The 21,400-nt window shown below is 36.7% G+C and overlaps 1 protein-coding gene across 1 annotated transcript in view; it reads left to right on the top strand.

Moving 5' to 3' along the window:
- IMPG2 (interphotoreceptor matrix proteoglycan 2) overlaps nucleotides 1-21,400 on the top strand; it is an 86,848-nt gene that overhangs the window by 12,747 nt on the left and 52,701 nt on the right. The window contains exons 3-6 of the mRNA XM_013045606.2: nucleotides 1,580-1,746; nucleotides 5,696-5,727; nucleotides 15,145-15,194; nucleotides 16,251-16,333. Coding sequence (XP_012901060.1) covers nucleotides 1,580-1,746; nucleotides 5,696-5,727; nucleotides 15,145-15,194; nucleotides 16,251-16,333 — 332 coding nt within the window. The remainder of the gene's footprint in view (nucleotides 1-1,579; nucleotides 1,747-5,695; nucleotides 5,728-15,144; nucleotides 15,195-16,250; nucleotides 16,334-21,400) is intronic.

Raw genomic sequence — 21,400 nt, 5'->3', positions numbered from 1 at the left:
CAAGTTGGCAGAGAGGCAGGCAGAGAGAGAGGGGGAAGCAGGTTCTCCACTGTGCAGAGAGCCCGATTTGGGGCTCGATCATGACCTGAGCCGAAAGCAGAGGCTTAGCCCACTGAACCACCAAGGCACCCCATATTTTAACTTTTAAAGAAGTTTCAGATTTACAGAAAAATTCAGCTGAAAGTCCAGAGAGTTACTTATACTGTTACTCTTCCACACACACATTTAGTGTAGTACATTTGTTACAATTGATGAGCCAATATAGACCCATTCTTCATCTTCTTTTTTTTTTTTTTTAAGATTTTATTTATTTATTTGAGAAAGAGAGAGAGACAGAGATAGTGAGAGGGAACACAAGCAGGGAGGAGAGGGAGAACAGGCTCCCCACCAACCAAGGAGCCTCATGGGAGGCTCCATCCCAGGACACTGGGATCATGACCTGAGCAGAAGGCAGACACTTAACTGACTGAGCCACCCAGGAGCCCCTTGCACATCATTCTTTTTTTTTTTTTTTTAAGACTTTTTATTTATTTGAGAGAGAGAGAGAAAGAGCGCACGCATGAGAGGAGAGAGGTCAGCAGAAAAAGCAGACTCCCTGCTGAGAAGGGGCTTTGATGTGAGAATTGATCCCAGGACTCCAGGATCATGACCTGAGCTGAAGGTAGTTGCTTAACCAACTGAGCCACCCAGGTGCCCTTGACACATCATTCTTAACTGAAGCTCATAGTTTATGTGCAGTTTATGCTGATTGTGTTGTACAGTTGGTGGGTTTTGAGAAATGTATAATGACATATATCCACTATTACAGTGTCCTACAGAGTGGTTTTCCTACCCTAAAAAATATCACTGTGCTCCATGTCTTTATCTCTCTCTCCCCACAATCCTGGGAACTACTGATCTTTTCACAATTTTCATAATTTTGCCTTTTCCAGAATATCATATCATTGGAATCATATAGTATATAGCTTTTTCAGATTGGCTTGCTTTACTTAGAAATATGCTTTTAAGAATTCACTGTGTCTTTTCATTGCTTGGAGCCTCATTTCTTTTTGTCACTGAGTAATATTCCATCAGCGTCCTGGGATCGAGTCCCACATCGGGCTCCTTGCTCAGGAGGGAGCCTGCTTCTCCCTCTGCCTCTGCCTGCCATTCTGTCTGCCTGTGCTCACTCTCTCTCCCTCTCTCTCTCTCATAAATAAATAAAATCTTAAAAAAAATAATATTCCATCATATGGATCTTATTTATTCTTCCACCTATTGAAGTATTCTCATATCTATTCCACTTTTATAAAACAGAAACATGGATTTTTTTTTGAAAGATGGGAAAAATACCCTGCCTATTTGATGTGAGCCTATTTGTAAGGGAGAGGAGTGGGGAGTTCAAATTCTCTTCATATCTGAAAAGTTTAAACTGGACATGTATCAACAGAAGAGCTTTGACTGAGAATCATTCCCGTGCTCCTCCAGAAAGCACAGTATGGACAAATGTCTTGGGAATCTGAATAAACAGATTCATGATTTTGTGAGAACCTCAAAGTGCATTGATTTTCCATAAAGTACTTCTCTGTCTGTTTTCCAGTATGTCAGGAAGCTGTTTGGGAAGCCTTCAGGACATTTTGGGATCGACTGCCTGGGCGTGAGGAATATCATTACTGGATGAATTTGTGTGAGGATGGAACCACAACTATATTTGACATGGGCACAAATTTTAGTCAGTCCATGGAACATAGAAGTTTAATTATGAAGGTAAGGGTACTAACAAGGGAAGAATAGCTGGGCTATTGTAGGAGCACTTATACACAGTTAAAGCCTGAAGGTAGAAAGAGCAAATGCCAAATCCCTACTTTACTTTTTGTTGTTGAACTAGGCTATTTGAGTGAGCTGTCATAGAGCATAGCCTAGTCTTTATATCCCTAGCTCTGGCTGTTACAACAAACATTGTTAACCCAGTAAGAGCCTCAGGCTTATGTTTATAAATGTAAATATTTGGAAATAATATTCAGCAATGGTTTAGGCTAAGAATATAAATCTGTAAGAGTCTAGCATTCTTGACAAAATTTTGCACACTATCAATTTGGAGTACCTACCAATGACCCTAGTTAGGATAGAAGTTGTAGTTTGTTAAGTAAATGTTAAATGTAAATATAATTCTAATTAGTGAACTTGCTTACTTGTTCTTCTTCTTTTAGACTTAGTTTATTCTTAGCAAAGGATAAATAAGCATGCACATAGACAAATAACCTGCCTGCCAACACTCTTCTTCTCTCTCTCTTTTTAAAATGATTTACTTATTTTAGAGAGAGAGAGCACAAGTGGGAGGAGGGGCAGAGGAAGAGGGAGGGAATCCCAAGCAGACTTCTCACTGAGTGTGGAACACCACTTGGGCTTGATCTCACGATCCTGAGATCATGATCTGAGCCAAAATCAAGAGACAGACACTTAACTGACAGAGCAACCCAGATGCCTCTCACCGTCCCCTTTTCCTATAGCATGCATGTATTCATAAGAAAATGAAGCTGGTTAGATATATGTGGTAAGTCACTCATTCAGGCTGATATGCCCTATATCTATCCTTGTCCATCAGTTTGAGTCCTACCTGTCCTCAGTTGAGATATAACCTGCCTTATGACGAATCAACCCCAGTCTCATAGATTTAACTCCCATAATTCTTTGAGCTCCCATAATTCTTTAATGTTGTACCACTTGCATTTTATTATTATTAGTTATATGTGTGATTTCTTCTACTAGACTATGAGCTGAAGAGCAAGGATTGTGTCATTATTTGTCATTTTGCATTCCTGTGATAAAATAACTATGCGATAGATATTTGTTGAAATAAAAGTGTATAAGCACTGATTGCAATGTCTTTTTCCTATTTGTTGCAAATAATTAGAAACTTTTACAAATATTATCTTAAATATTTGAGTATTTAAGTATTATATTATATTTAAGTATTTAAGTATTATATACCTTAGAGAGACTGAAGAAAGAATTATTGACTGGATAACTCTGAGCTTTTATTTCGAGTCTAGTAAAGTTGGATTAGAACATCTTTAAGTAATACAATATATCATCTGATTCTTTTTACTTTAAGAATTTTATTTTTAGTAGAGACATTCTTTCAACATTTGGCCCTACATTGGGATGATCTCATTAACTAGAAGCAAATTGGGAACAGAAATATGGTCTGATAAATATGGGTGGACCCAAGACAAATCTTGCAGGGTTATAAACATTTCAACGTTGTGCAGGTTTTTGTGGTTTTAAAATACATTCAACTTTTAATCATGGTACCTCACATTTTAAGTCAAGGTGTTACATTTTTTTCTTCTGTCACATTAAAAATTTTTTTAATTTATTTACTTTTTTAAAAAAGATTTTATTTACTTATTTGAGAGTGAGCAAAAGCAAGAGAGAGAGAGAGAGAGCAAAAGCCAGGGAAGGAGGCAGAGGAAGAGGGTGGAGCAGTCTCCTTGCTGAGCAGGGGCTCCGATGCAGGCCTCCATCTCAGGACCCCAGGGATCATGAGCTAAAGACAGACACTTAACTGACTGAGCTGCCCAGGCTCCTCAATTCTGTCACATTTAAAAAAATATATTTTTATTTACTTATTTACTTGAGAGAGAGAGTCCTCTGTCACATTTTGAAATGTTCAATATTAATAATTATGAGAATAGCTACCAGTTGCTTAGTATATACCATGTACCAGGCCACATATTAAGCCCATTAAAACATTATATTTAATAAACAACAACCCTACAAGGAGGTACTAATATCCTCAATTTATAGATAAGCACATTAAGCATCAGAGTTATTTCTTATTCTAGAATACAAAACCAGATGGGCTGGAGCTTAAATTCAGACCTGCTTCTCTTTTTAAAAATGTTTATATTTTTTCTGTTTACCATTCGGCCTCCCTTCTCAGTAATTACCAGTTTTGCAAACTGCTAAATTTGGTCATATGGAATATTGGCAAATTTGCTAATATGGAGTAACTGTTCAGTAAAAAAATACACACACATATTTACACTTATATTACTGTTGCCATCTCAACTGTGCCCAGGTTATAGGACCAGTTGATAGAGCAGCAAATACATAGGATATAAAGTTAGTATTACCATACATGAGCATGTGATGTTACATTGGAAGGTATTTTTCACAAGTGGAACTTTTCAGAAGGGAAGATTAGAATGCATTGGAAGTATACTTTCAATGACTATGTAATAAAACATGCAAACAAAGTGGGTGTTACATCACCTGAATTGAGTCTTAAATAACAAGTACAAGTTAGCTGAATGAGGAGAAGTTTGGGAGAAACAGTTCAAGCAGAGGGGACAGCATAAGCCAAATGTTTGTAGGGAATGACGAGGGCCACTCTACCAGAAGGGTAGATTAGAAGTGATAGGAGATCAGACTGGAAGAGTAGAAAACTCTGTGGACGATAGGAAATCATTGAGGGATTGTAAGTTGGTGAGTCACAGGCTGACTTGACAGTTTTGAATTTTAAAAAGGTCATTATGGTTTCTATACACCATAGGATGTAGAGGGATCAGGGGGACTAGTTACTACCCTTACTACCCCATGCCTGAGGAACTGAGTCCTAGCTAGACACGAGATACAGGAAGCATGAGGGATACAAATAGGGAAAAAGATTAGCAGGACTCTGATAGGTTGGATGGGAGTAGGAGAGGTTTAAGGGAATGGCCTGGAAACCTCCTTGTTGATAGTTTGGATGACTAAGAACAAGAACTTGGGGAGAGAAGCAGTTTTGTAGATGAGGTGGGAGATTGAGTTCACTTTTGAATATGTTGTTTTGAACCACCTGTGAAATGTGAATTGGTTGACATTTAGGTATGAAGCCAAAGAGAGTGGTCTGGGTTATAAACACAGCTTGTAGGAGTCACCAGGTCCAAGGTGGTAATTGAAAGCATTTAGAGTGGCTGAGATTATTCTAGGAGATTTTGTAGTATAAGGAGAGCAATAGGTTATTTATAAATATCATGAGAGTTATTTGGAATAATAGTCTTTCCATTTTATAGATGAGAAATTGAAGGATTTTGGGTTTTGCCTCTGTTACGAAGCAAGAGAAAATGGGACTTGAAACTAGGTCTTCTAAGTTAGTGTTCTTTTTATTATGTTGGTCTCAGAATAAAACCATTAATTTAGAGGAAACTTAGGAACAATTTGCTTTGGAATGCCCCAGAAGAATAATCCAATTATTGGTACAATATATCTTTTTGTCTGAATTCTGGATAAACAGATTTAGCATTTATTTTATCCACGTATTTATATTATTCTGGTTTAAGATTTTCTATAAATGTATTAGATCATAAAAAAACTTTGATTCTAAGTCCATGGAAGGTTGAAGTAGAATTCTCCAATCTCCAATTTGTAGATCTTTTTGGAATGATTAACAAGTGAAGTCTGTTAATCTGTGCCCATTAAGAAAAAGCACAAGAACTTTTGGAAACATAAACAGAGGCTGAGTGCCAGGACATTCCCATAGTCCTAAAACAAACCTGGCATTGTTAGTACCTTGCTTTAACTATTTGTCTAACCGTAGAAAATAACAGCATAGATTTATAGACTAACAACGTAATGTTAGGGTATTAGTGTTTTCTATGCAATAAATTCTGTTTACTGCTTAATAACTGTCATGAACTCATAGAGTCATTTTTATTTTTGTTTTCCTTAGAAACTGACATATACCAAGGAAACTGTAAGCAGGTGAGTGTCTTTTTCCCCCCTAATTTCATGTTTGGCAACAGAAACATGTCATGCCTACTCCAAGATTCACACCAAATTTAATGGCCCTTTTCTATTTTCTTGCCAGTTCCTGCAATGACCAGGGCTGTGGGTTAACCCCAAATGCTTTTCTGCATGTTGAGGCCACTTTCCTTTCAAGACTTCCGTCACAGCCACTGTGCTTGTTTATTTTCTGACCTTGCCGGGAGGCAGACTTTTTCCTTTCTCTTGGGTGAGAAAACAGATTTCTGGAAGCGGAATATGGAATGATCTACTTTTGTTGAGGCTGTGGTCTAAGAGTAAAAATGTTACGAAATGGTACACCTTTGTGGCAGATAGTTTATTAAATGGTAGTCGGTGGTATGGATCACTTTACAGAGAAATGATGATTATGAGCTTGAAGTATAGGAATAAAACAACCTTGATGAATCCTCCAATATTAGGATTCTTAGCTCTATTAGCCTTTAGTCTTAGGATTAAGGTCATTTCTGCCTCCTGAGCAATAGTGGTACAAAACAGCTCATGGAAGATGTGAGATTTTGAGTGTATAAGGATTAATGATTTCAATTCTATCCATACTCAAAGTATCAAGATTGTGCCAGTATGTAGGTAATTCTATAGAAAACATTATTATGGCATAAAATCCTGGTCAGAGTCCAGAATTTTTCTTCAAATTAGGAAAACATACTGAAAAGCCAGTTAGGTGAGTCAGTGTCTAGAGATCCAAACTGGGCAGCAGAGTCCAGGCAAAAGCGTAGTTGGGGTTTACAGGTGGGTGCTAGTGGGGTATCAAATCAAACTTGAGTAAACAGGAGGGAAGGGTATTCTGTGTGATCTCACTTGTTCATAGAGCTAATGTTATCACTGAGTCTCTGGTGGGGCCTGGGATTGAGCACCCACTTAGATGTTGGGCCATGTGGTTTCTTTCTTTTTTTTTTTTAATTTATTTTTAATTTATTTTCAGCATAACAATATTCATTATTTTTGCACCACACCCAGTGCTCCATGCAATCTGTGCCCTCTATAATACCCACCCCCTGGTACCCCGACCTCCCATCTCCTGCCCCTTCAAAACCCTCAGATTGTTTTTCAGAGCCCATAGTCTCTCATGGTTCATCTCCCCCTCTGATTTACCCCAATTCACTTTTCCTTTCCTTCTCCTAATGTCCTCCATGTTATTCCTTATGCTCCACAAGAGAGTGAAACCATATGATAATTGACTCTCTCTGCTTGACTTATTTCACTCAGCATAATCTCCTCCAGTCCTGTCCATGCTGATACAAAAGTTGGATATTCATCCTTTCTGATGGAGGCATAATATTCCATTGTATATATGGGCCATATCTTCTTTATCCATTCTTTTGTTGACAGGCATCTTGGCTCTTTCCACAGTTTGGCAGTTGTAGCCATTGCTGCTATGGATATTGGGGTACATAGGGCCATGTGGTTTCTTGGGTGTTGACTCTTCACCCCTGAAAAACAGAGTTTGGTAGTTCCTTGTGATTGCCATTAAACACACAGGCAGTGAACTAAATACTCTGGCGAGTCCCACCAGTCCTAGTAATCATCATGGTAGTACCTAATGAAAATGATAGCATGTTTTCCACCTATTATATGGTTAAGAAGCTTGTTCTCATGGCATTAAAGCTGGAGGAAGCTCTGAGGTTTACTTGGGAGGTGGATGTTAGCAAGTGTAGAGCCTGTGGGTTATTATAAAGTGGTGGAAGGAGGGTTATCTTAAGTAGGTTATCTTAAGTAGGACGGTCATAACACTGTATGGGGTTGGGTTGGCTTATCACACACTTACCACACACCCAGTTGGGTAGCTGGAAGAGGCTTAAGGTATAGTATGTGTAGTTTTGTGTCTTTCTGTGGGTCTCACTTCAACTGGGTGCATTTTTCCGTAGCTACCTAGTATTTCTCACAGTGAGATTATGTATAGGAAAAGGAGAAATTTTGCTGTATGGTCAGTTGTCTCCTACTGTGTTAATCACATTCAAACAAATTCATGAATAAGCATCATAGCAGGACTGACTGGATTATATACTTATATTGGTAAGGCACTGTCTGTACTAGGTATAATAAGGGACTCAAAATATTATTTGCTATTCTTAGAAAATTATGTATAAAAATAACATATGAAAATATAAGTGAATTTTGAGAATTTTAAACTCTAAAGCATCTTTCCCATGTAACTAAAGCAGACCAGGTTGGGCTGGGGTGAGAACTGCCAACCGTGGTAGTTGCTGAAAAGGGTGACCTCGGGTTAGGTAGCAGTGGGAGCTAAACCCTGGGAGTTCCCTAAGAATTCACTAAGCCCATCTTTCTCCCGCTTGAGTATTACAGTGATCCACTGAAACCTTTAATTTGCCCATCATTTTTCTATATTCAAATTTATTTTTATGATTTTTTTTTGAGATTACTATTGTATTCTCTGAGATTCTCATGTTGGGCTTTATTGCTGCTCTAGCAAATTACCACAGACTTCATAGTAAACAACACAAATTTCCCCTACAGTTATGTCATTCAGAAATCTGACATGGGTCCTAAGCTGTTGCCAGGTTTGCATTCCTTCCTGGAAGATATAGGGGAGAATCTGTTTTCTTGCCTTTCCAGCTTCTAGAAACTACCCACATTACTTGGGTCATGACTCCCTTCCATCTCCAAAGCTAGTAATGGCTGGTCAAGTCTTTCTCCCATTTCATCACTCTGACACTCTTCTGCACCTTTCTTCCACATTTAAGGATCCTTCTGATTATGCTGGATCCACCTAGATAAACCTGGTTACATTGCCTATTTTAAGGCCAACTGATTAGCAACCTAAATTCCTCTATGTACGTAACTTAACATATTCACAGGTTCTGGCGAGTAGGATGTGGCTGTCTTTGAGGGGCTATTATTGCACTTATCATACTTTTTTTCTTTGATTTAAATTGCTGCTTCTTTATGAACTCTGACCCACCTACTGACATATGATTTGGACCAAATACTCTTGTTTTCTATCCCTTTAAGCTTCCCATATAATCATTTGCCCTGTGTCTTAAGAAAAAATTTTTTTTTGATTGGATTATTTGTTCTTTGGGTGTTGAGTTTGCTAAGTTAATCCAATCAAGAAATGGGCAGAGGACATGAACAGACATTTCTGCAAAGAAGACATCCAGATGGCCAACAGACACATGAAAAAGTGCTCCATATCACTCAGCATTAGGGAAATACAAATCAAAACCACAATGAGATATCATCTCACACCAGTCAGAATGGCTAAAATCAACAAGTCAGGAAATGAGAGAAGCTAGCGAGGATATGGAGAAAGGGGAACCCTCCTACACTGTTGGTGGGAATGCAAACTGGTGCAACCACTCTGGAAAACAGTATGGAGGTTCCTCAAAATGTTGAAAATAGAACTGCCTTATGACCCAGCAATTGCACTACTGGGTATTCACCCTAAAGATACAAACGTAGTGATCCAAGGGGCACGTGCACCCGAATGTTTATAGCAGCAATGTCCACAATAGCCAAACTATGGAAAGAACCTAGATGTCCATCAACAGATGAATGGATAAAGAAGATGTGGTACATATACACAATGGAATACTATGCAGCCATCAAAAGAAATGAAATCTTGCCATTTGCGACAACATGGATGGAACTAGAGCGTATCATGCTTAGTGAAATAAGTCAAGCAGAGAAAGACAACTATCATATGATCTCCCTGATATGAGGAAGTGGTGATGCAACATGGGGCTTAAGTGGGTAGGAGAAGAATAAATGAAACAAGATGGGATTGGGAGGGAGACAAACCATAAGTGACTCTTAATCTCACAAAACAAACTGAGGGTTGCTGGGGGGTGGGGTTATGGACATTGGGGAGGATATGTGCTTTGGTGAGTGCTGTGAAGTGTGTAAACCTGACGATTCACAGACCTGTACCCCTGGGGATAAAAATATATGTTTATAAAAAATAAAATTTTTTTTTTCCAGCTCACTTAGGACCTTACATCCCACTTTACCTCTTACACATCTCCCTATCAGTGTTTCTGTTTTTCTTAAGTCTTCAGCTTCTCCCATTACTAACTCCTTATTAGCATTTGAACACACTCAAGTCTCTCTCATGTTACCTATTTACAAAAGGCCCTTCTCCAGCATTTGCAGTATGTTATAGCTGGGTGTCTTGAAAGCCTCTCCACTCAGCTCCAGTCCATGCTTAACCTCATACCATCTGGACTTACTGTGAAGTCTCAAAAACCAGTACAAACCACCACCTGGGATATGTGCTCACTGAAATGTTGTTAAATGAATAACTGAGTTTCTGCTCGATTATTCAAGTTTATTAGCAGGTCTCTGGTGATATTCTTGGTGTAAAGACTGTTCTTTGGCTTTTTTTTTTTTTTTTTTTTTTTGGTACCTCAATTAACTTACTTTTGTCGTTGAGGATGTCTGTCGCAAAGCCAAATAATGTGTTTTTTAAGCAGATGTGCTACTCGGTTTGGGACATGTGTCCCTATTCCATTACTCTCTGTTATCTCTTATATTTGTTTAGTCTCTCATATTTTTATAATGCTTCTGCATATATAATATTTTATTTAGTTTCCATCATACCTTTGGGAAATTGGTAGTGTAGGGAAGTATTCTTGTTTTCGAGATTAAGTTCTTGTGGCCCAGAGGAACTGAGATATTTTTCTAAGGCATAACAAAGTTAATGATACTTCTGGGACCAGTACCCAGGATTCCTGGCCCTGTGCCTTGAGTTCTTTTGTTGTCCTGTGCTGATCACAGTTAACAGATTCAAGAGTAAAGCAAAGTAAAGAAAATTGTCAAGGGAAGTAGTAATCTAGATCGGAAATTATGCTTGGCTTGTTTTTAAACTTATGCTCAGTGTGTCTCTGATATCTTTTGGTACCATCTCACCTGAATTCTGATAGGATTAGGTAGTAGACGTGAGGAATAAATTAATGTGCTGGACGAGCTGAGGAAAAGTAGAAGGTTGTTCGCTGCTGGTATTAAGCTAAAGGTCTTAGCTGAACAATTTCACATTTGTGGTTTGGCCTAGAAATGGAGTAGTATTTCTGTCTCCAAACTCAATGCAACTTTGTGTCCTTGTTCTGTTGTGACATTTTAGGGGATCCCTGCAGGAGGCATACCTAATGAGAACATGTTGAAAGGATTCTTGTTAAGTGTTTTTTTTTTTCACTGTTTTTTGAAAGGAGAGTGGGAAAATGAGGGATTAAGCATTGGACTGTTAGACAAGAGATTTGAATTACTGATCATTGCCTACTTACCATCGTTAAAATGTTATTCTGAATTTAGTAAGTGAAATCTAGTTCTACTGAAGTAAACAAACTTCTCTGTTGTGAATACTTCCTTAGAGAAGTATCTGAAATTTAACTTTTTTACTTATTTTTAGTTGCAGTAATTCTCTTCTTAAATTAAAAAATTTTATTTTTAATTGAAGCATAGTTGATATATAATATTATATTAGTTTTAGGTGTATAACATAGTTATTCAACAATTTTATACATTATAAAATTCTTACCACCGTAAGTGTGGTTACCTTCTGTCACCAAAGTTATTGTTATATTATTGACTATATTTACTGTTATTTATCTTTATCCCTGTGACTTATTTAACAAATGTGATCTTGATGTGGGGGATAATTTGACTGAAACCTGCTGAGGTCTTGTTACTTTGCCATGTCATCCCAACTTCCTGTTCCAGTTACTGTGTTATGCTTTGGCCCCTCTGTCTTACTTTGACCTTTTTGCTCTTCATGTCTGGTTGCTCTCCAGAGCTCTCCAACTTTTACTGGGTTTCCCTTTCTTTTTCTGGGCCCTTATATACTTTGGCTTTTAGGTTTTTAAGTTTATGTAGGCCATTATTATTACAACCAAGTGAAACCATGTTGGTTGCCCTTCTAGTCAATATGGCTCACGTAAAGGCCATGTTGTGAGGAATTAAGATGAGTGAGAGAGAGGTTTCTGGAATCCGATGGGCCTGTTTTACATCATAGCTCCTCCATTGTCTAGCCATGTGACTCTGAACAAGTTCTTAACCTCTTCTAATATTAGTTTCCTCTTATGTATAAATGAGGATAATAGTATTTTCCCTTTAAGATTGTTGCTGGAATTAAATGAGTTAACCAAGAAGAAACACTTAAGACAATGCTTGACACATGATAAATTTAGTGGTACTCCTTCTTGCTATTGTTATTGTTGAAAAGGTAACTAGATATGGTTAGGAATTTTAGGCCTTGGGCCATATCAAATCATTGTGTCATCCAGGAAAAATTGCTTTATTCATTTGGACTTTATTTTTTCTTCTATTAAATGAAGGTATTGGCAAGGCATTATGCCTTGTGGACAACTGATAGACTCTTTTCAGATCTAATTATGTTAATATCTGTCTCAAATGCATTTGAATCTTATTTATTTTAGCTCTACTCCCTGCAACCTGAGAAGTCTCTTGATACTTTCTCATCATCTAGGCCCTTTCTCCATTCATCCCTCATCATAATGACTTACCCAGATATCGTATTTCTTGGGTTTTTCTAGATGACAGACAGCTCACTGAGAAACAATTTCTTGCAAATGCTTCTAAATAACAAAAAGTGATAGTTTTGTTGTAAGGGTTTAATATGTTATTCTTTCTAGATAGTATTTTTTAAAAGAAGAAAAATCTTTATGAGATTTTTTGAAACTCAATTTCTCAAATTTTCTTTCTTTTCTCTTTTTAAAAGATTTTTAAATTTTTAAAGTAATTTCTATACCCACTGTGGGGTTGGAATTCACAGCCCTGAGATCAAGAGTTGCATGTTCTACCAACTGAGCCAGCCAAGTGCCCCAGTTTCTCAATTTTTTTTTTACCAAAGCCTGGGAGTTTGGGGAACATGATCCTAGTTGACTTCCCCAGTCCAGTTCTAATGATAAAATATCTTTGAATTATCATATTTAATTTCTTTTTTTTAGTTTTTTTTTTTAATTCATTTATTTGACAGAGAGAGAGATTACAAGTAGGCAGAGAGGCAGGCAGAGAGAGAGGGCGAAGCAGGCTCCCCGCCGAGCAGAGAGCCCGATGCAGGGCTCGATCCCAGAACCCTGAGACCATGACCTGAGCCGAAGGCAGAGGCTTAACCCACTGAGCCACCCAGGCCCCCATATTTAATATCTTAATTTTAATTTTAACTTTATATTCAATTCCACAATGTAATAATATTTGTTTTAATATAAAAATGTTTTGAATTATACATCAGTTCTTACTTATTCCTCACCTGCCTATGCTTCAAGTAAAATTGATGCTTCAGCATTTATGCTGTGTTTATCTGGTGGCTTTGAGTAATCTCCTGTCCCACCACCATGACATAATTTAGAGAGCAATAGGGCAATTTAAAAGAGTTGTCTGAAGATGGGACTCATTGGCATATTGGCAAGTCTGTTGTGGAGACATTTTTTTTTAAAGATTTTTATTTATTCATTTGAGAGAGACACAGAGAGAAAGAGAGAGGGAGAGAGAATGAACGGAGAGCAGGGGAGGGAAATGCAGGGCTGGATCCCAGGACCCTGAGATCATGACCTGAGCTGAAGGCAGACACTTAACTGACTGAGCCACCTATGCGCTTCTTATGATGGAGATATTTTTGCCTATAATTGAATCACCTTAGGAAGCTCACTAGTATAAAGCTGAAGGTAGTTTTCAACTTTTAATAGATATGTTTTGTGGTGGGTATTATAGAGGGCACGGATTGAATGGAGCACTGGGCATAGTGAAAAAATAATGAATACTGTTATGCTGAAAATAAATAAAAAATAAATTAAAAAATAGTAATGTAATCACCATCCAACAGATGGAATCACCAAGGAACTCCTTTGTAAAAGGTTAACAGAACATCCCTTTTCCCTTAGAACATATCACAAATTTTCAAGTTTTGTACTTCTTAAGGGGCCTCTAGCTGGCTTAGTCAGAGGGCATGTGAATCTTCATTTTGGGGTCATGAGTTTGAGCCCCACGTTTGGTGTAGAGATTGCTTAAATAAATAAAACTTTGAAACAAATAAAACTTCCTAAAATTACTACACTTTAAATTTTATATTTTTGGATTAAGTGGAAATTTGGACTTGGAGAAATCCACTTTCTTTCCTTTAGAAGGGACTTCTCAGATTATCTTAAAAAAAAAAAAAGCTTATTTATTTATTTAAGCAGGAGGGGCAGTGGGAGAGGGAGAAGCACACTCTCACTGAGCTGGGAGACTGACTCCGGGCTTAGTCCCAGGATTTGATCCCAGTACTCTGGGATCATGACCTGAGCTGAAGGCAGACAAATGACTGAGCCACCTTAGTGCTGCTCAGATTACCTTTTGATCTTCTCTTGTAGTTGCAAAGCAGCATGGTTAAAGGATCGCTGTGTGACTTGCAGCCTGTTAGCTCTGTGGCCTACAGCAAGTCATTTCTCTAAGCTTGACTCTCTTTATATAAAAAAAATTATGACTTCTATGATCTCTCCAATGACATGAGATCTGTGCTTATATTTTTTTCCTTAGCAACAGTAGTCTCCTGCCTGCATTACTTGTTACATTTGTAATCATTTATTTATTGCCTATCTCCTGTAACACTGCGACTTTAATAGATCATGGGTTTATCCACAGCTGTATGCCAGATGTCTTGTCCACTCCTTGGCTAATAGTATTTGTTTATTCTTTCATTCTAAAAATATCTGTTTAGTGCCTACTAAATGGCAGGTACTAGTTTAGGCTGGAGGTAGAATAAGAATATGGCAGGCAAGGTTCCTATTCTCATAGAATTTATATTCTTACAGCAGTCCTGTTGAATAGAACTTTCTGTGATGATGGAAATATTCTTTACTATGCTGTTCCATATGGGAGCCATTAGGCACATGTGACTATGGAGCACTTGAAATGTGGCTAGTGTGAAGGAGGATCAGAATTTTGAACTTTATTTAAATTACTTAAATAAATTACTTTAATAAATTTAAATTATTTAATTTACTTAAATTAACACATATGTCCAGTGACTACCATGCCAATGCCATTCTAGATGATTAAGAGATTGGAGACAGAAATAAAGAAGTAGATAGATAAGTCGACACATAATTTCACATACTGATAATAACTGAGAAAAAATCAAACAGGCTGATAGAATAGTAAGTAGGGGAGTACTTTATGTAGGGTGATTCTACTTGAGCAAAAATCAATAAATGTAAAATAAGTGAATTATGAAGACTATTATTTTTAAACTTTGTTAATTTTTAAACTTTGTTAAATAAGTACTTACTTGGGTTTGGGAACCAGGTTTGGAGATGTAGTGAATTCCTTTTTTGGAAAACAGAATTCAAAATATATTCACATATTTCTATCATCTTTATTAACTTTAAACGTCTTTTTTAACCTTAGCCCTGAATTATCATCTCCGTTTCCTGTTGGTGATACCTCAACATTGGGAGGTATGCTCTTGTACATTTATTCACTGTTCTTTGTTGTTGTTGTTTTTTTTAATTAACGTATAATGCATTATTTGCCCCAGGGGTGCAGGTCTGTGAATCATCAGGCTTCACTTTTCTTTTTAAATTATTTATGGCTTAAGATCATCTTGCAAGCAAGCACACATTTCAGCTCACATTTAAAAAATACTAGGTTTCTCTTTCCTTATGTGTTGTTCAAGAATCTCAAGAAGAAGTAACTGTTTTCATTTACTCTATGACACTATGTTGTGAGTACTTAAAGATATTTAATTATTAAGTCTAATAAAAATCAGAAAGCTACTTAAAACAAATGTATGACCTAAAGAATTACTTTAAGGCAAACACTGTAACCACTACCTATGTCAACAGCTCCACCATTTGTCATTTGTCCTGAAAGAGTTTCTCAGAATGAGGATTTTTCAGATTGTATTCTGTGGGGTACTTTAACATGTTCCTTTGATCTCTATATCTCCTATGAATTGGTAGGTGCTTTCTTCATTTTTAATTTTTTTTTAAAAATTTTGTTTCTTAAAAATTTCAAACATTGCAAAAAATAGAATTATACAACGAGGCCAGCTTCAACAATTATCAATTCATAGCCAGTCTCCCAACCATCACCCACTTCTCCTGTCTGGTGGTATTTTTTCTTTTTTAAATTAACATATAATTTATTATTAGCCGCAGGGGTATAGGTATGTGAATCATTAGGCTTACACACTTCACAGGACTCACCAAGGTGCTATTAACTTTTTTCAGTATCTGTCCCCTCTAATAGATAGCTCTTTAAGGAAAAAAATTTTGTCTGTATCCTTAGCAATTGCTTAGTGGCTGACATATTCTAAGCTCATTAAATGCCATTGAATGAATGAATGAGTTATATTCTGTTCTAGGAGACTCTATGCAAATGTGTCTTAAGGTTTGAATGTACTGAATTTCCAGGATGAAAAAGCAAATGACTTACAGAAATGGTTTTGAAGTCAGATTGGTATTTCCTGATATGATTCTGAATTCATATACTGACTTTGTTTTTCTACTCAGGTGCTGTTCTCAGTGCTCCATATCCAGAGGTGACTACCTCTGAAGTTACCTCAGAGAGCAGCAAGGAGAGGCCTGAGGAGAGTGTGAGTGATGCTGTGTTTTGTTATTTCATTTCTGACGTGGAGAACAGGGGTTAAGGGAGACTTATATTCCATTGCCAAACTACACAAGACTTCATGTGGTTTCCTTTACGGAAATATTGTGGATTCTAAAACCAGTGTATTAAAAAGAATCTAAAAATCCTTGGAGAGCCAAATCAATCTGCTTTGCAAGAGAGCTTCAAGTTGTAAATGAAATGACTTGGAACCTGGAGAATTGTCATCATGGTAAACTCACTGTCTCTTGTGGGCTATGTGACATAATTTACCATGGGGTTTTTGCCTATGTTCTTCTATCCCATAATAGATCAGGACTTAGTCTTCTCTTCTTCAGAGGAAAAGGGTATAGATTTTATGTAGCTGAAAAATCAAGAAATACTGTGCTTAATAATGATGCATTTAAAAAGAGTTTTTTAAAAATATTTTTTCTCTTTTTCTTTTCTTTCTTTCTTCTTTTTTTTTTTTTAAAGATTTTATTTATTTATTTGATATACAGAGATCACAAATAGGCAGAGAGAGAGAGAGGAGGAAGCAGGCTCCCTGCTCAGCAGAGAGCCTGATGCAGGGCTCGATCCCAGGACCCTGGGATCATAACCTGAACCAAAGGCAGAGGCTTTAACCTACTGAGCCACCCAGGTGCCCTGAGAAATGTTTTTTTTAAAAGTACTAAGGCTGCCCAGGAAGCTGGAAATATTTTGTTAGAAATTTTGTTAAACATGAATTATTAAAATTTGGGGTTCATAATTTTAGATTACTTAATGTAGTATAAACTATGATTGAACACATTCACTAGAAATGTGTAATTTAGTTACCTTGTACCTTTTCTTTCCAGGTTAGACATTTTAATTTATATGAAATGCAGTTAAGTCACCCCACTCTGCCCCACCACTTTCTCTGTCACCTTATAAGGGTGGTAGTAATGTGGGATCCATGAGTGGATGCTGGAATCCATACATTCACCTTCTATAAACTTTCTCCAGAGTAGATGGCACTGGGAAATACTGTCATTCAATAAATATTTATGAATGAATGAGTAAAAAGTGATCCTGTGGTTCTGAACTTGAAGCAAAATAGTTGTGGGTTTAGGTCTGGAAATATTCATAGAATGAAATAGAATTCCCTGTAATAGAAGTAAAAGACTTATATACAATCAATTGGAATATTAATATCCAAAAGAGAAGACTATTTGAAGCCAACTTATAGAATGAGTAAGAAAACAAAACAGTATAGATCCCTAACAAGAATTAGATTGCTTGTATGTCTAGTTCAAGATGAAGCCTAAAGCTTCACTCTTACAGTTCAGTTTTTTCCCTAGTACATTTTCCATCTGCTGTTATAGAAGTGATATACTTTATTTCTGTTTTGTTAGTAGTTTCCCTATAAGTTATGTAATATATATATTATTATGTGTAGTATTTATAATATTTATATTATATATATAAAATATTTATCCTGGAAGTTACCCCATAAGTTGTAATGTATAATCTAGCAAAATTTAAGTTTTTCAAAATCTTCATCCTTATTTTAAGCAATGCAAGAATATTAGAACATTGTAATTCAAATAATCACCCTACTGCTTTATATTCTATTTTTTGATATTTTTTTCTTTCTTTCTCTCTTTTAATTCTTTCTTTTCAATCCCACAAATTAGATTGTATTATATTTGTTCTTTTTAAAAATTAAAAAAAAAAGATTTTATTTCTTTATTTGAGTGAGAGAGAGAGAAGCGGGAGGAACTCAGGGGGAGTGACAAGCAGACTCTGCACCAATCTCAGAGCCCCATGGGGGGCCAGATCCCAAGACCCTGATGTCATGACCTGAACTGAAATCAAGGGTCAGATGCTCAACATTGGATGCTCAACAGGCTGAGCCACCTGGAGTCCCTGTATTTGTTCTTTTTTTTTTTTTTGGACTGTGTTATATTTGTTTTGGATAAAATCTATTTTACATTTACTGGAAGTTTATTATTTTATTTTCTTAAAATTCTTTTTTGCACTTTAGATCTATCTGTTAGGATAATTTTCTTTTGGAAATATATACTCCTGATATTACTTTAGTAAGAGTCTCTCATTTGTTCATTTTGAGATTTTGATCATCTGAAAATTTCTTTATTATCTCCTTATTCTAGAAACAAATTATAAATCTGTACTAAATTCTAGACTGAGGATTTTTTTTTTTGGTCATGTTTTTATTTCACTATATTCTACAATTTGTTGTTGCTACTGAGAACTGTCAGTTCAGTTGTTTTTCACTTGTGTATCAGTTTCCCTCTGGCTGTTTTCTTTGTCTACTTTTAAGATCTATCTCTGTCTCCTCTCTTTGTCTATATACATTTAATCATAAGACGTAACAGCTGAACGTTTCTTAGAATTTATAGTACTTGTAAGGCTTTACATTAAGGAAGTACAGCAAATCCAAGGCAAAATAAATAATTATACTCCTATACCCATTTTTTTGTGAAATACTATATATTATACCACCATATGTGCGCGCGTGCACACACGTTCGTGCACATACACATGACTTATATATACTTTTACATAGGTATACTATAGTATGTACTATAGTATATATACTACAAATATATATACTGGTATACTATATGGCATTTGGCATTCTGCAGTTTCACAAATGGTATAGGAGAGATTCTTAGCTATTATCTTGTGTGCTAGAAACTCTGGCCTCCTCCTTTTCCCCCTTATGTTTGTTAACCACTCTTTAATATTTCTATTTCTTTGTCTCTCTGCATTAGATTCAGGTATGTGTTTCCTAATTCTTCAGGTACCAGTTTACTAATTCTTCCTTCAGCTTAGTTTGATTTGTTATTCAAATTGTCTGTTGAGTTTTCAGAATCCTTGCTTTATGGGGAGCCTTTTTTTTTTTTTAAATTGAAGTATAGTTGATACACAGCGTTACATTAGTTTCAGGTTTGTGGCGTAGTAGTGATTTGACAAGTCTGCCCTTATTCGATGCTCACCACAAACGCAGCCATCATCTTCACTATTATTTGGGGGTCTTTGATCTGACCTTTCAACATGTACACACCTTTTACTTTTTATCCTATCCCTTTGTGGTATATAAAACTAAAGCCTAGATTACAAAGTATCAGGGGATATACCATGTATTCACACAATACTCATTCACGTCTCTGGATTTTTCTAACCTGTTTTTCCAGACCCCTTGGCATTTTCTTTACTTTCTTATAAACCAGCTATGCCTTAAAAACTTTTAAAAAATAATTATTCATCACTTAAGGTCTTCTGTAGCAGCAAGATTACTAAGGATATTTCTTTTATAATTGTATGGCAAATGGAGTCTCTGTTAAGCAAGATAAAAGTTAGCAAGATAAAACTCAATATCAAAAATGCAAAGTTTTATATAAAATTCCATAAGACTAAGAGTTTGTGTTGATGTTAGTTTCTGTATGAATCAGTAGTAGGATGCAGTTACTGGGGTGAAACTAGTAAAAGCTAGTGTAATTTTGGGTTGCATTTATAGAAATACAGAATCTATTATAAGGGAGGTGGTGGTATCCTATCATATTTTAATTGATCAGACCTGACTTGTGTATTCCACACTCTAAGGAAGGTATCAAGACCCTGAGAAATGTCTGGAGGAGAAGATCTAGAGAAGTCAGGGAAGTTCTGATAGGTGGTTTTACTCATTTGAAGGGCTCTCTTGTGACTACAGTTTTTATATATGTCTTAGATAACAGAACAGATCAGTGGTGGAGCTTATAGGGAAAGATATTTGGACTTAATATTAAGAATTTTGGGTAGAAGAGGGTGAAATGGGTAAAATGTGTCAAAAGATATAAATTTCTAGTTATGAAATGAATAAATCATGGGAATGTAGTGTATATCATGGTAACTATAGTTAATAGTATGTGTTGCATATTTGAAAGTAGTTAGGAGAGTGGATCTTGAAAATTCTCATCACAAGAAAAAGAAGTTTGTAACTGTGTATGGTGATGGATGTTAGCTGGGTTTACTGTAGTGTTCATCTTGCAATACATATGAATATTGAATCATCACATTGTACACCTGAAACTAATGTATGTTATATGTCAATTATACCTTAATAAAAATGCCCCCAGATATGAGTGCCTGATAATGTGCCAGTTACTCTTTCAGGAGGCATACTGATGAGTAAACAAACAGTATAATTACCTTGTGCTATGTGCTATGATAGGGTAAATGCAGAATGAAATAGGGGAACATCAGGAGCATTGGGTCAGTTTTGAGGGGCTCTTCTGAGAAGTTTTCTGGTGCGGGTGAGGTCTGAGTTGAGGTTGAATAGAAGTTACCAGTAGAAGAGAAAGGGGAAAGGTCTTGGCCTGAGGTCTCAAAACAAAGGGAAGAGTACTACTTAGGCCAGAGAGAATTAGCACATTCCTCAGTCTACAAATAGGAATTTAGCTTGGCTGGACAGGATAGTGAAAGGTGCGGGGGGGGGGGGGGGGGAGAGACGGGCTGGAAAAGCAAAACAGGAACCAAGTTGTAAAGGGCAAAGAAGAAAGAAAAAAAATTGAAGAGCTTTCCAAACATGAGAGCTTTTTTTGTTTGTTTGTTTTGTTTTTAGATTTATATCTTTATTTGAGAGAGAGAGAGAGATAGAGATAGAGGGCACTAGGAGGGGGCAGAGGCAGAGGGAGAGGGAGCAGCAGATGCTCCACTGGAGCAGGGAGCCTGATGTGGGGCTCCATCCCAGTATCCCAGGACACGACCTGAACCAACACAGATGCTTAATTGGCTGAGCCACCCAGGTGCCCCAAGAGCTTGTGTTTTGTTTTGTTTTGTTTTTGTTTTGAAATGTAATGGTCTGCCTTTGAAGATCAGGACTCTCATCAGAGCCATTTAAACAGGATGAGTAACCATTTGTCAGGGATATTCTAGAGAGAATTCAGGCATCCAAAGGAATAGTAGGATCTTTGAGGTTCTTTCCCAGTCTGAAATTTTGAAGGTCTCTGATTATATGATATATCAAGGATAAAAAATGATACACTGAAAGAAAGTCTCTGTAGTCTCTTCCTGACTCTGCCATTGTCTTGCC

The sequence above is a fragment of the Mustela putorius genome, unplaced genomic scaffold (genome assembly GCF_011764305.1).
Source record: "Mustela putorius furo isolate JIRA1106 unplaced genomic scaffold, ASM1176430v1.1 tig00003834_pilon_pilon_pilon, whole genome shotgun sequence".
Taxonomy (NCBI): Eukaryota; Metazoa; Chordata; class Mammalia; order Carnivora; family Mustelidae; genus Mustela; species Mustela putorius.
The sequence above is the reverse complement of the archived record's forward strand: the minus strand, read 5'-3'. Positions and strand labels throughout refer to the sequence as shown.